General features: G+C 42.9%; 1 protein-coding gene across 4 annotated transcripts in view; it reads right to left on the minus strand.

The window, feature by feature from the left end:
* Positions 1-8,124: 8,124 nt before the first annotated feature.
* Oser1 (oxidative stress responsive serine-rich 1) overlaps positions 8,125-13,788 on the minus strand; it is a 29,386-nt gene continuing 23,722 nt past the window's right edge. For all 4 annotated transcript variants that reach the window (XM_013011063.1, XM_013011064.1, XM_013011065.1 and 1 more), the window contains exons 3-4: positions 11,078-11,191; positions 8,125-9,400 (exon numbers count right to left, since the gene is read on the minus strand). In XM_013011063.1, coding sequence (XP_012866517.1) covers positions 8,713-9,400; positions 11,078-11,191 — 802 coding nt within the window. In that variant the 3' untranslated portion in view covers positions 8,125-8,712. The remainder of the gene's footprint in view (positions 9,401-11,077; positions 11,192-13,788) is intronic.

The raw sequence follows: 13,788 nt of genomic DNA on the forward strand, positions 1-13,788 counted from the left end.
TTTCAAGTCGAGCTGTGGCTGCAGACCCAGGCAGCTGGAGGGAGGGCCAAGGGCCCAGCGAGGAAGCTGGCCCCCGCCACGTGTGGGGCACCCTGCTCCACTCGGTACCTTGTCTTCCTACGGGTAAGTGCTTTCTCCTGCCTCCCAGGCCCCTGGGTCTGTAGGCAGAGGAAGCCAGGCAGGGAGGGGAGGGAAGACCAGCGGAATTCAAGAGCTTGGCACAATTCAGCCAGGGCCCCTGCCACCATTCACATCCCCCACCCCCAGCGGGGCAGGCAGACTCTGCCATCCCCCTGCCCCAAGGAGTCTGATGATCTAAAGCAACAGGAACGGGGAACAGGCCCACAGACACAGAGAGGTGGGGGGGGTTCTGGTGACAGAGTCTAGAAGGTACTGCAAAGGAGGGTCCACAGCTTGTGTACAGCTCCGGGTCCCCTTCCAGCCCAGGCCAAAAAAAAAAACAAACCATCAGTCCACTTCTACCACCCCACCCCTCCCCCACTCCACACCCCCACAACTACTTCCTCCTGAGAGGGGAGAGGCTGCCCTCCCCCATTCCAAAACAGAGGTGGGTCAGGTCCCAGTGAGGTACACTTGGAAATACTCAAAATTTCCCCCTCCAAACGGTCTTTTGTGCTGGTGTTACAAGGGCCCATGAGGGCAGACTTCTGAAGGCTCTTAGGGCAGGGTCAAGAGCCAAGGGCCTGGGTGCATTCCAGAACTCAGGTTCCCACCAAACTTCAGGAAGGAGAACAAATAAATCTCCATGAGAAGAAAGATGTTGCGGTCAGGGCTGATGTGTGTAAACCCAAGTGAACCCTGGAGTAACAGGAGCAGAGAATGAGACTATGAAGCTGTGTGTGTGTGTGTGTGTGTGTGCGTGCATGTGTACACACACATGTATGCACATTCACCCATGCACATGCATGGGCACTACAACATTAAATTGTCATCTAATGTCAAATGAATCTGACATTTGCAAATTCCATGATGACTCTGACAGTGATTGCAGGAGTTTTGTTCTTGTTTCAGAAATGGGTAGAAAATGTTCCCTTGCTAATGACCAGTTCCTAGGACTTATTTTCGTCATAGGTACAACCTGTGACCTTAAAAAGGGTCCTGCCAGCATTTAAATTCCACCACAGGGAGAAACATGGGCCTGGAAGCAAATAGCAGAGGACAAAGATGGTCATCTGGGCAGGTGGCTCACTCCTCACCAGGTGGCCCCATTGATAGCTTCAACTTAACTCTAAGAACAGATCCATACTGTGTCCAGGAATTCTGCTTTCCCACCTCCCAGAGGCCTTGCAGGATTGTGTGAGTGTCTTTCCAGGTCTGCTGTCAAGGAAAGAAGAAAGATGCATTACAAAGAGAAGGGGGCGTGAGTCGCCCCAGCCCATACCCTCCATAGTTAAGTGATGAATCTCTGTAATCCTGATCAGGGTAGATGTGTCCCAGGAATCTGTTCAGTCACACAAATGTTCACCCACTCCTGTGATGAGTGAACACACAAAAGAATCACCTACAAAAGGAGAAGACATAAACCAATTCCAGAGTCCTGCCCATACCTGCAGAATTAAATCTTCCTGGGAGAAGACTTAGGATGGACAAATCTGATCTTTCTCCCTTGTTCAAAATCACTACAAGCTGGGCACCAGTGGCTCATACCTGTAAACCCAGCTACTCAGGAAGTTTAGATCTGAGGATTAAGGTTCAAAGACAGCTGGGGCAAGAAAATACATGAGATTTTTTTTTCTCCAATTAACTGTCAAAAAAACCCTCCAAAAAACAGAAGTGGAGCTGTGGCTCAAGTGGTAGAGCATTAGCCTTGAGCAAAAAATGTTCAGGGACAGTGCCCAGGCCCTGAGGTCAAGTCCCAGAACTAGCACCAAAAAAATAAAAAAAATAGAAAAATCACAACAAGTTTTCAAATGACTAAGTAGTTTCTTAGTAACATTGTGAGTTCATGACTCTGTATGAAGTTGGTGGTTTGGGAATTAGATATATTCAGATCCCAGCTCCTCACCAGCTGAGTGACCTTGAGCCCATTATAATTTAATACCACAAGCTCTTTGTCCCTACACCAGAGGATTTTCTGAATCAAAGGTGATAGTTTTCTATCTTATTTGAGTGAGGAGTATACAAGTTTGTACTTTTTTGTAAAAAAAAAAAAAGCTTCAAATGCATGAAACTCCCAATACATGTTGCAGCTGTTACCACTATTTGTTTCATATATAAAAAGTGCTTCTCAACATCTAAAATAATATTTATTGAAATGAGTTCCAGGAAATGGAAACATAGGGTTTTTGTTATTGGTGGTGGTGGTGGTGTTTGTTTGTGGGGCTTGAACTCTAGGCCTGGGCGCTGTCCCTCAGCTCTTTAGCTTAAGGTGAGCACCCTACCACTTGAGCCACAGAGCCACTTCCGGTTTTCTGACGGTTTATTGGAGCTAAGAGTCTCATGGACTTTCCTGCCAGGACTGGCTTTGAACTGTGATCCTCAGATCTCAGCCTCCTGAGTAGCTAGGATTACAGGCATGAGCCACTGGCACCCAGCTTTGGGGTTTTTTCCTTTTTGGAGGGGGAGGGCAAAGGAGAGACAAAGAAAAGGAGGGAGGAAGGGTAAACAATTGCAATCATGGTATTATTCAGTATACACTATGTGAAAAATGACCTGTATAATCTGTGGGCAGGGATGGGAGGGGAAAACTGGGGAAAAGTGTTCAAAAAAAGAAATCATTTATTACCTGCCTTATGAAATGGTAACCCCTCTGTGCAACACTTTAATAATAATAAAATTATATCTTAAAAAATTGCTTCTTGGGGCTGGGAAGGTGGCTCAGTGGTAGAGGGCTTGCCTTGCAAGCCTTAGGCCCTGGGTTCGATTCCTCAGCACCACATAAGCAAAAAGAAAAAAAAAAGAAGTGGCGCTGTGGCTCAAGTGGTAGAGCGCTAGCCTTGAGCTGAAGAGCTGAGGGACAGCGCCCAGGCCCAGAGTTCAGGCCCCACGACCGGACCAAAAAATTAAAAAATAAAAAAAAATTGCTTCTTGAACCATTCTCCAAAGAGGACTAAATATGAAATACCTTCACATTAAACACTCCTCTTCCCAACATAGTTCACCCAACATTGCCTTATGGTTGTTCATTTTATTAACAGATAAATCATGTCATTAGCAAAAGGACACCTTGATTTTGTCAAAATGTAGGCAAAATTCATATAGACAAATTTGGCACTGGCCTTACCTGCCCAGTGCTGAGCTTCCTGGCAAAGCCTTTAGTTCTCCGCTTTCAAGGGAAGGGCGACCTCTGGTGGCCACATACATTATAACAGACTTCCCCATTTCCTGGCCCTGTTATGGTCAGAGGTGTTCTCTTCATCTATCACCTCCTCCACTTGTCAGGCTGGGAGTCCAGGGAAGAGTTAAAGGGAAATCCAGCCCAGAGAAGACACTGAACCCACAGGTATGCTTTAGTTGTGAGTCTCCCCAAAAGCCTAGCGAAGGAAGCCTTGCTTTCCCAAAGACCTTTCCAGACAGGCTTTGGACTGGGTCACCGATACAGGTGAGCACCCACCTCCTCACACCCCCAACCACCAGTCCTTTGAAGTGAGGCTTATCTTTCCAAAAAGCGCAGGGATTCCTCCTGTGTTAGACACTGCTTTCCTTGTGTGTCTGCACACAGTGGGCCTCTTCTTTCCCTTTCTGCAGGGTATAGCCGTGGACACCACCTTTCTTGAAATGCTGTTCTGTTAAACTTCTAGAATCCCTTTCTTGGCTCCATTCCTCATTCCCTGAGCTTTGCGCCTTGGACACATCTCCAGAGCAGGAGTTCTACACTTAGCCACATCTCCAGTCCTCTTTGTTTTTCTAATTTTTCAAAGAGGTTCTTGCTTTTTGTCCAGGCTGTCCTGGACCACAAGCTTCCTAATTATACTTCCCACATTGCTACTATGACAGGCACAACATGCCTAGTTTTTTGTTGTTGTTTTGGTTGACATGGGCATCTCTTAAACTTTTGCCAAGAGCTTGGTCTTGAATGTTGATCCTCACAAAATCTGCCTCCTAGAGTAACTAGGATGACAAGTTCAAGCCACTGGCTTTTTGTTGTTGTTTTAGATGGAGGTGCCAACATTCTCCTTCAGCTCTTCTTGTTTCTTTCTTTTTTATTATGAAAATACCGTACAGAGGGGTTACAATTACATAGGCAAGATAATGAGTACATTTCTTATCAAGCATTGTTGCCTCCCCCTTTGTTTCCCCTTCCCATACCTTTCCATACCCCCCCCACCAAAGTTGTAAAGTTCGTTTTTCGACATAACAACTTGTACATCTCATTGTTGCAATGGGTCCACCTGTATCCCTATTTAAATGATTTGTTTTTTCCCTTCCCCTCCACAAATTATACCAACATCAAATACAGTGAAAGCAGGGTTATACTGTGGGGGAGGGACATACAAAGCAACAACGAAATCATCTATAAATGTTAGAAACAATCGCATGAAAGAAAAAAACACTTGAATACTTATCTTAGGGTTCATTTCCTTAACATCAACTTATCTGACCTTTTCTGCTTGACTCAGACATATACTAGTTATTGCAAATAAGGAAACCATGGGACCTATGTTTCTTTGGGCCTGGCTTACTTCCCCCCCCCTTTTTTTTTTCCAAGTCTTTCCATTTCCTAACAAATGGGGCAATGTCATTCTTTCTGCTGGAGGCATCCTCTGGTTTCTTTGTGTGGATCTACTGCGGAGGATTCTCCAATGTCATGCTAAAACCATCCATGGACTGATAGCTCCTAAACTTGCCTCCCCAGCCTGTACTTCTAACTTCAGCCATCATCCAGCCACTCACTCATCATCTTTACATTCCCATAAGCATTTCAGACTTGACAAGAACTTACCCAAACTCTCAATTCCCCTCCCAAATCTTCACCAGCTGCTCCCAAGTTCTCAAAAGCTTTGGGCTCATCCTTAATCCTAGTTTCCTCACACCCTCTATGCAGTTTATCAGCAAAACCCTTCACCTCTAACTTCAAAATAATTTCCAGAATACATCCGATTTCTTGTACCACGAAGTATCCAGCCACCAAAGGCACTGCCTGGCTCACTGCAAGCCCAACACTGTCCTCTTGCTCACCTCAGCAGCCAGTGGCCTTTTAAAAGGTTAAGTCTCAGAACTGGGTGTGGTAGTACTCACCTGTAATACCAGTTTTGGAGGCAGGATTGTGAGTCCAAGATCAGCCTGGGTTATATTCTAAAAAGAAGTCTCACGATGGCTCTCTCCTCTGGCCATCCTCCAAATGGCTCCCACGCTGCTCATACTAGAAGCCGAAGCCTTGAACAGCCCACAAGGCCCTCCACCAGAGACCCAGCCCATACCTCTGTCACCTGGCTAAGGCACAGATGTTCTTCTGGCTCCTTCAGCCCAGATGTTCATATAGCTCACTGTCCTACTACTTACTTTGTGTCTCTCCCCAAATGTCACCTTATCAAAGAAGCTTCTCCAATTGTCCCTAATAAAATAGGAATTCCAACTTAATGCAGTTCTGGCTCCTAATCCTTTTCCTCTTTATCATTTAGATGTACATTATCTTTCTCCACTAAAAACAGCAGGCTGTTCTACCGCTCTGGTCCCAGCTCTCAGCCAAAGGGCACCTGCTGTGTTGCAAACACTCAACAGATACCTGAATCCATGTTCAGAGAGCAGTGAACTTGAGAAGCCATTCTTCAGAGCATGAGACTACTTTTAAACAAGCCCTTAGACGACAGACCCACCTCCAAGGATACAGCAGGGAAAGGAAATCTGGTTAAGTTAAATTCAAAAACAAAGTCAAATGTTTTCATGAGCACCATACTGAAGTTAGCCCAAGTGAGTCTGAGTTTAAGATACATTCCTTTTTTGCTTTGTGACAATCATCTTGCTGGCCTCAAATTCTATCTTCCCATTTCAGCTTCCCAAGTACTGAGATCAGATATGCATCACCATGCTGAGCAAGACAGGACATTTTGAGGGAGACTTGCAGTTATTCCTAACTTACAATTAATTCCATAAATCTGAAATGCCTGAGCATCATTTGAGTTGGATTTCTCCAGCAGGTTACAAGATCATGGGAAATTTGTTCTTTTCTAAAAAAGAATGTAAAGAGCTTAAGAGACAATCTTGTTTTATTAGAACTAGGTAGCTATTAAAAAACAAAAAAGGCAGCAGGGTAGTGCTGGTGGCTCATACCTATAATCCTAGCTACTGGGGAAGCTGATATCTCAGAATCACAGTTCAAAGCCAGCCAGCCAGGCTCATCTCCAATTAACCACCAGAAAACTGGAAGTGGCGCTGTGGCTCAAGTGTTACAGTATTCATCTTGAGCTGAAGAGCTGAGGGACAGCAGCCAGGCCCAGAGTTCAAGCCCCAGGACCAACAAAACAAAAAACAAACAAACCAAGAAGGCAAGGCAAACGTTAGCTGTGGTGGTGTGGGCAAGGTGGAACCTATACAACTCAAAGCTGTAATGGCCTTTTTGCATTGTTCTCAAATGTGGCCTGGAAACCCCTGGAGCCTGGAGGCCCAGCCCCTCAGGAATCTAAAGGCAAACAGCTCTCATGGCATTAAGACATTGTCCATTCTTTCACAAGTGTTCAATGCACATAATCTGTGATGTCCTGAATGGAAGCAGGAGCAGAAATGAGGATTTGTCTTCTAAGTCAAACAGCAGAGATTTACAAAAATAATAATAATAAAAAATACAGGTGGACCCATTGCAACAATGAGATGTACAAGTCATGTCGAAAACGAACATTACAACTTTGGTGGGGGGGGGAGGGTTTGGGGGAGAGGAAGAAGGATGGGATGAGAAGGGGAAACAAAGGAGGCTACAATGCTTGATAAGAAATGTACTCATTATCTTGCCCATGTAATTGTAACCTCTCTGTACAGTATTTTCACAATAAAAATAAATGATGCCACTAGGAGGGGGAGGGGCGAATCTGATGAGTATATTGTAAATATGTATGAACTGGCATAGTAAACCCTTTCCTTGTACAACTAATATATGCTAATAAAAAATCTTAAAATAAAAATGTTAATTTATCTTCCAGAAAGGCTAGTTTGAAATGGGCCCATTATTTGATTTTGGTTTTTTTTTTTTTTGGTCCAGTCGTGGGGCCTGAACTCTGGGCCTGGGCACTGTCCCTCTGCTCTTCAGCTCAAGGCTAGCGCTCTACCACTTGAGCCACAGCGCCACTTCTGGCTTTTTTCTTTTTGCTTATGTGGTGCTGAGGAATCGAACCCAGGGCCTCAGGCATGCAAGGCAAGTGCTCTACCACTGAGCCACCGTCCCAGCCCCGAGGGCCCATTATTTGAAAGTCATCATTATTTTGGTTGGTCCCTGTGACTTCAACACAAGCCTAGACAATAGTGAGACCTTGTATCAAATAAAACCAAAAATGGTAACTCAAGGCTGTGATGGCATTTTGTTTTCCTGCTCTAACCACAGTCCAAGATATTAATAAATTACTAAGCTAGACACTAGCAGTGGTCTTCTGTAACTTTAGATTCAGGACTTGTCTAATGAACACACTTCTTACCTCTCCCAAGTATAAATCACTCATTCATGAGGCCCAGACCCCACTGCCATCCATCAACTGTACAGCCTATTCAATGTTTTATTGAACAATACACGCTTATTTTATAAAATAGAAATAGGGCATTTTAACATGGCCATACTCAGTAAACTTAGCATACAATAGAGTCTGAATATGTAATATACAACACCAAAAAAGATTTTGTATTCACTTGAAAAAGATAAGGGACTGATTCTCCAGTAGAAATTGAGGTGTTTGGGGTTTAACTCAATTTTGGAGAGAATTCTGGGATGGCTGGCCAGAAATGTATTAGAATATAGCATGTACAAAATTGTCTTGTGGTATTGCTGGGTGGGAGGGCAGTCCCAAGAGATAAACATCTGGAACACATGTAACTGAAGTATTAGCCTTTATCCTACAATTGACGGCAGCAAACACACATATGTAAACACACCAGACGGAGAAGATACACCCTCCCTCCACATGAAGCAGCTCACTCCCAGCAGCTTCATAGTCAAGAAACTTCACATCACATACCTCAAGATGAACAGCACCAAGCAGGGGTTTATTGAGTGATGGGTAATGACTCAAACAACACAAGGCAGGCCGGCTAGTTTATTCACACTGCATCTAAACCTTAGATCTCTGGCTCAACAATAATGTCTACCAAACCTTTCATTACAAAATCAATCCTGTGCTAAATCAGAGCTGGTTTAAATCAGTCTTACAACTTCCAATGTTCCGGGCTGGCAACTACAACATGACAAATGTTCAGTTCTGTGACAAAACCCCATTTGATTTTGGCTACCCAACCTTAAACATCAGAGAAATGGAATTTTACAAAGGATTTCACCCTATACCCACTGCTGCCAGTTCTCCAGTAATTATGTTTTCTTCATCTCTCAGGAACATTTTTAGATGAGAAGAATTTTCTTTGATCTGCTTGCCTTGATGGGTATGAAAGAACTCAAGAGAATAAAGAATGAAGGTTAACTGAGATGCCAAGAAAAGTTTTTATTGCAAGCACAGTGAGTAGAAAGTTGTCTTCTCACACAAAGTGGCCACAAGGTCTGCCATGAACTAAATCTGACAACCCTTCATTGGTTAAAGCATATGCACTAACTTCCTGCTATCAGGTGTACATCATTTCTGCCATGTGGGACATTTTCTTGGGGATATACAAGTAGTATTCCATGTAGCCTGATAGGTCCTCAATGGTTACGTCATCCACATAGACTCGAGCTTGCTCAGAGCAGGAACGGGGAGAGCCAGACAGAGTTCTGGTGTGCAGTGACTGAGAGTAGTCCTCAAGCATACATCTTCGTTCTGGGGCCAAAGGAGGGACATTCTGCAGCCCTGAAAAGGAATATACTTCCATATCATGCCATCTCCTACACTGGCACTCCTTGCCTAAACATGTACACGGCTTGCCCTGGTTTAGCCTGGAAACAGACTGAAAGTCAGAGAGATCGCTGGCCTTGAGACTTGCTTGGGAGACTTGGGTAGTGCCCGAAGAGTCTTCCGCTTTACTCTCTGATGGGAGCCTTGGAACTGGAGTTCTCAAAGGCTCAAGGACTGCCCCTGTGGGATTAGCATCGAGAGAAGTAGCGCTTTCTCCTGCAGGGAACTCTTTAGGGGTTGGAATCCCCAGCCCACTGCCGCCATCAGGGGAGTCAGTCTGACTTTTGTGCTTCAGCTGGCTGCTGGAAGAAGATGCTTTCGCACTGCAATGTATGAACTTGGGAGGATGAAGGACTGGAGACTTAGAACGTCGACGACGCTGGGTTCTCACTGCTCCTCGTGAAGTTTTCCTTGTAGACCTAAGAGAGAACAACACACAAGAAAAAGCTGGGATGCAGAAGCCTTCCTGAAACTCTTTATGATACTTGGAAATTTACCTCTTCTCAGGTTTAGTAGTGTTTGGTTATGAATTTCCCCCACAGAGATGTCCTGTTTTCAAGCTGTCTCAAAAAGGTCAACATCCCCTTATAGCAAGCTATAGAAACAAGCGAGATACGGGGCTGGGAAGGTGGCTCAGTGGTAGAGCGCTTGCCTTGCATGCCTGAGGCCCTGGGTTCGATTCCTCAGCACCACATAAGCAAAAAGAAAAAAGCCGGAAGTGGCGCTGTGGCTCAAGTGGTAGAGCGCTAGTCTTGAGCTGAGGGACAGTGCCCAGGCCCATGACCGGACCCCCCCCCCAAAAAAAAAGAAACAAGCGAGATAACTGATAACCTATGGAACAACTGCCTGGTTTCCACCTAGGCCAGGAACCTTTCCCCAGTGAATGTGAGGGACGTACCCTGAACAGTCAACCTAGTGTTGAAGCCTAAGTGAAGTACTCTAGGCGTGAATCTAACTTCATACTACTGGAAGGCTAACCTTACAAAATAGCCGTGCCATAATCATGACTTGCTTCAACTGGTACCAGCCAAAAGACTAAATATACACACAGGAAATGATCGAAAAAGATCTGCACTCCCCAATTTCCAAACTAGTAGAGGGAAAAGTCATGTGTGAATGTATGCACACACACACACAATCCAAAGCCTTTCAAGTAAGCGTTTACAAGACAGGGAGAAGTGAGAAAGGGGGGAAAAGTAGAATAACATAAAGTAAAATGGTAGAACCAAGTTCAAATAAGCAAAATTAATGTAAATGCACTAAATTCAGCAAACTGAATTAGAACAAAACAGAACCATGCCACACGTTACCTAGGTATATACAAACCTTTAAAGCAGAATGGTTATATAAGGAGAAAAGATACACTATGCAAGCACTAAGAAACAGACTAACTCTATATTCTAATTCCAAAAAAGCCCTTAAGACAAAAGCCATTGGGCTGGGAAGGTAGCTCAGGGGTAGAGTGCTTGCGTTGCATGCATGAGGCCCTGGGTTCGATTCCTCAGCACCACATAAGCAGAAAAAGCCGGAAGTGGCGCTGTGGCTCAAGTGGTAGAGGGCTAACATTGAGCTGAAGAACTGAAGGACAGTGCCCAGGCCCAGAGTTCAGGCCCACAACCGACAACCCCCCCCCCAAAAAAAACCCAACAAGACAAAAGCCATTATAAAACTACATAATGAGAGTTTCAATTCACCAAAAAGAAAATATCCTAAACATAAATGAGCCTAAGTATATGAATCTAAAAAACAATTTCATAGTAAGTAACACAAAATGTAAAACTTACAGAGCGAACTACAGTTTCACAAAGCAGGCTTCAACCTCTCAATTACGAATAGGTCACAAGTTGATAAAAACAACTCAATCAAGAACAGTTAAAGACACCTTCTTCTGAAGAAAACATACAACATTAAAAAAAAAACCCAAAAAACTGACTTTGGGAGCAGGCCAAATAGAAAGGCTCAGCAAATCTACAACTCAGAATCGCTGGGTCCTGGGTTCTGTACTAAAGCATACTCTTTTCCCAGGTATCAGGAAAGAAAATCCAACAACATTCTAAGGTATCAGGATAAGAATATTCTCAGTAAGCTACTCTTACCCATGCCAACTGTCTTTAGGTGGACATGTGCTTTTAGGTTTGGTATCATCTGCTGTGGTTCTGGCTGATGTTCTGACACTTGTACCTTCTCCAACAGACAGCGACACGACGGGCCTGAAGACAAGAACAAGGTTTACTGCTAATGGAAACTGTTAAATGAAACGTAATGCTCTCCCCAACCCAAGTGCAACCTTTATCAATACTTTTCTTTCTAGTTTATATTTCTTAAAAACCGGTCAGCTTTTAGTGTAATTTTCCCTCTACAACCAACTTCAGAATCCCTAAAAGTCCATGGTTGAAAAATCATAAGCCAAAAAGTATAAGCAGAGGCAGGATATAAATAGTCTTTGAGGCTGTTTATCTGGGGCAGATAGGCCTTCTGTGAAGATGGAATGCTACTGACACTGACCACTTCTTTTACACAAGCAAATCAGAGCCATGGGAACCAAGTGTAGGAGCAAAACCTTGAAGAAATCCAACCTGAAAAATATACCCACTTAAATACTACTCAAATTTTAGAAAAGCATTTAATTTTTGAAATTAATAATATTACAGAGTTAAATCCTTGGTTTAAAAGTATACGGGTAGGGCTGGGAAGTTGGCTCAGTGGTAGAGCGCTTGCCTTGCATGCCTGAGGCCCTGGGTTCGATTCCTCAGCACCACATAAGCAAAAAGAAAAAAGCCGGAAGTGGCACTGTGGCTCAAGTGGTAGAGCGCTAGCCTTGAGCTGAAGAGCTGAGGGACAGCGCTCAGGCCCAGAGTTCAGGCCCCACAACCGGACCCCCCCCCCAAAAAAAGTATATGGGTAATATAGAGTTTTCAGTAAATAACAAAGTTAAAAGAGAGAAAAAGGACCATTTACCATCTTACAACCTAGAAATTACTCCTAATAATATTTTGGTAGGAATCCTTCCAGAAAGAACCAACACAGCACACTGACAAATTAATAAAAATCTTTGAGAGTCAATCTATTATCTTAAAAACAAGTACTCAAATATAATTTAAAAACTAGAAATAACCTAAATACCCACTAAGAAAAAATACTGTATTATAGAAATTATGGCACATTTCACAATGGAATATTAGGAATTTATGAAAAATTACAGGTACAGGAATTTTTATGACAAGATAATGTGTTTATATTAGGAGGAATAGCAGGGGGAAACATCTTTATATACATAATCTCTATTACATTTTGTTTCTTTTTATTTATTTTTTTCTAGTACATTTTTTGAAGTATGTTATTAAGTATGCTGCCTACATAATAAAAATGATTGTAGTAATTTTCATTCTTTTCCTTTTCAAAATTCTTTTCTGTAATAAACAGTTTTATTTCATAGTTTGAGAAAAAGAATGTTGATTTGTAACATATAGATACATTTGTCCTGCAAAGACAAATACCATTGGACTCAAAACCTGTTGAACAGGATCGTGCTGAATGCCTGGCAAAGCTTGGTTAGTCATGAGTCAGTTGCTTAGAGGTCCCATCAGCACAGTCCATCGGCAACAATATCACATTAGAAATGTAGGCTACACTATGCGCGTCTTACTTGCTTAGTCACACCAGTGACTCACTTCTTGTACTCGACTTTAGTTTTCTCAAATGCTAGATAGTGCTTCTTTTCCTCCTGTAATTTTACTCAAGGCAGATCACATACTACAAATGTTTGATTTTCAATCCTACATTGTACAGATACTTTGCAAGATTGTATAAGTGTCCAAATAATTTTTAATGGGACTAAATTGGCTTAAATTTTAGTTCCTATCACTTAAAACACCAGAAGAGTCTATGTATCAAGAAATATATATATATACATATATATACACACATATATATATATGAACATGTTTATATACTTAAGAGATTTGTATACATATTCCTAATTTTAAGAAGCTATTTCTACACCAAAGACCACAAAAGAATATACACTGTATCCACAATCTGGGAGCTGTTTTCTTATTTCTTATTTCTGCTTCTCAAAACAGCTTATCATATTATTGATATAAAATGGCAAGACAATCATAGTGTAAAAACCACTGGGAGAAGCAATACTTTTTGAAGTATCAGGGAAACAAATGTGAGTATCTTAATATCTACTATGCCAATCTGTCAGCATAAAGCTTCTTCTCATTTGGTAAGCTGAAAATAAGCACAAAGCTAAAAGGAAACAATTAGCAGCTGGGCGCCTGTGGCTCACACCTATAATCCTAGCTACTCACGAGGCTGAGATCCTAGTTCAAAGCCAGCTGGAGCAGGACCAGAAGTGGTGCTGTGGGTCAAGTGTTAAGAGTGCTTGCCTTGAGCTGAAGAGCTCAGGGACAGCTCTCAGGCCCAGAGTTCAAGCCCCACAACTGACCAAAAAATAAAATAAAATAAAATAAATAAGCCACACAACAATTAGCATCTATTTAATTTTCACTTTATGCGAAGTACTGTGTGCATTTCTTCATATCGACTTCAAGGTACTATACAAAGGAATGGTTGGGGCTGGGAATGTGGCTTAGTGGTAGAGTGCTTGTCTTTCATGCATTAAGCCCTAGGTTCGATTCCTCAGTACTATATAAACAGAAAAGGCCAAAAGTAGAGTGTGAGCCTTGACAAAAGAAGTTCAGGGGGCTGGGAAGGTGGCTCAGTGGTAGAGTGCTTGCCTTGCATGCCTGAGGCCCTGGGTTCGATTCCTCAGCACCACATAAGCAAAAAGAAAAAAGCC

The sequence above is a fragment of the Dipodomys ordii genome, unplaced genomic scaffold, assembly GCF_000151885.1.
Source record: "Dipodomys ordii isolate 6190 unplaced genomic scaffold, Dord_2.0 Scaffold13, whole genome shotgun sequence".
In the NCBI taxonomy this organism is placed as follows: domain Eukaryota; kingdom Metazoa; phylum Chordata; class Mammalia; order Rodentia; family Heteromyidae; genus Dipodomys; species Dipodomys ordii.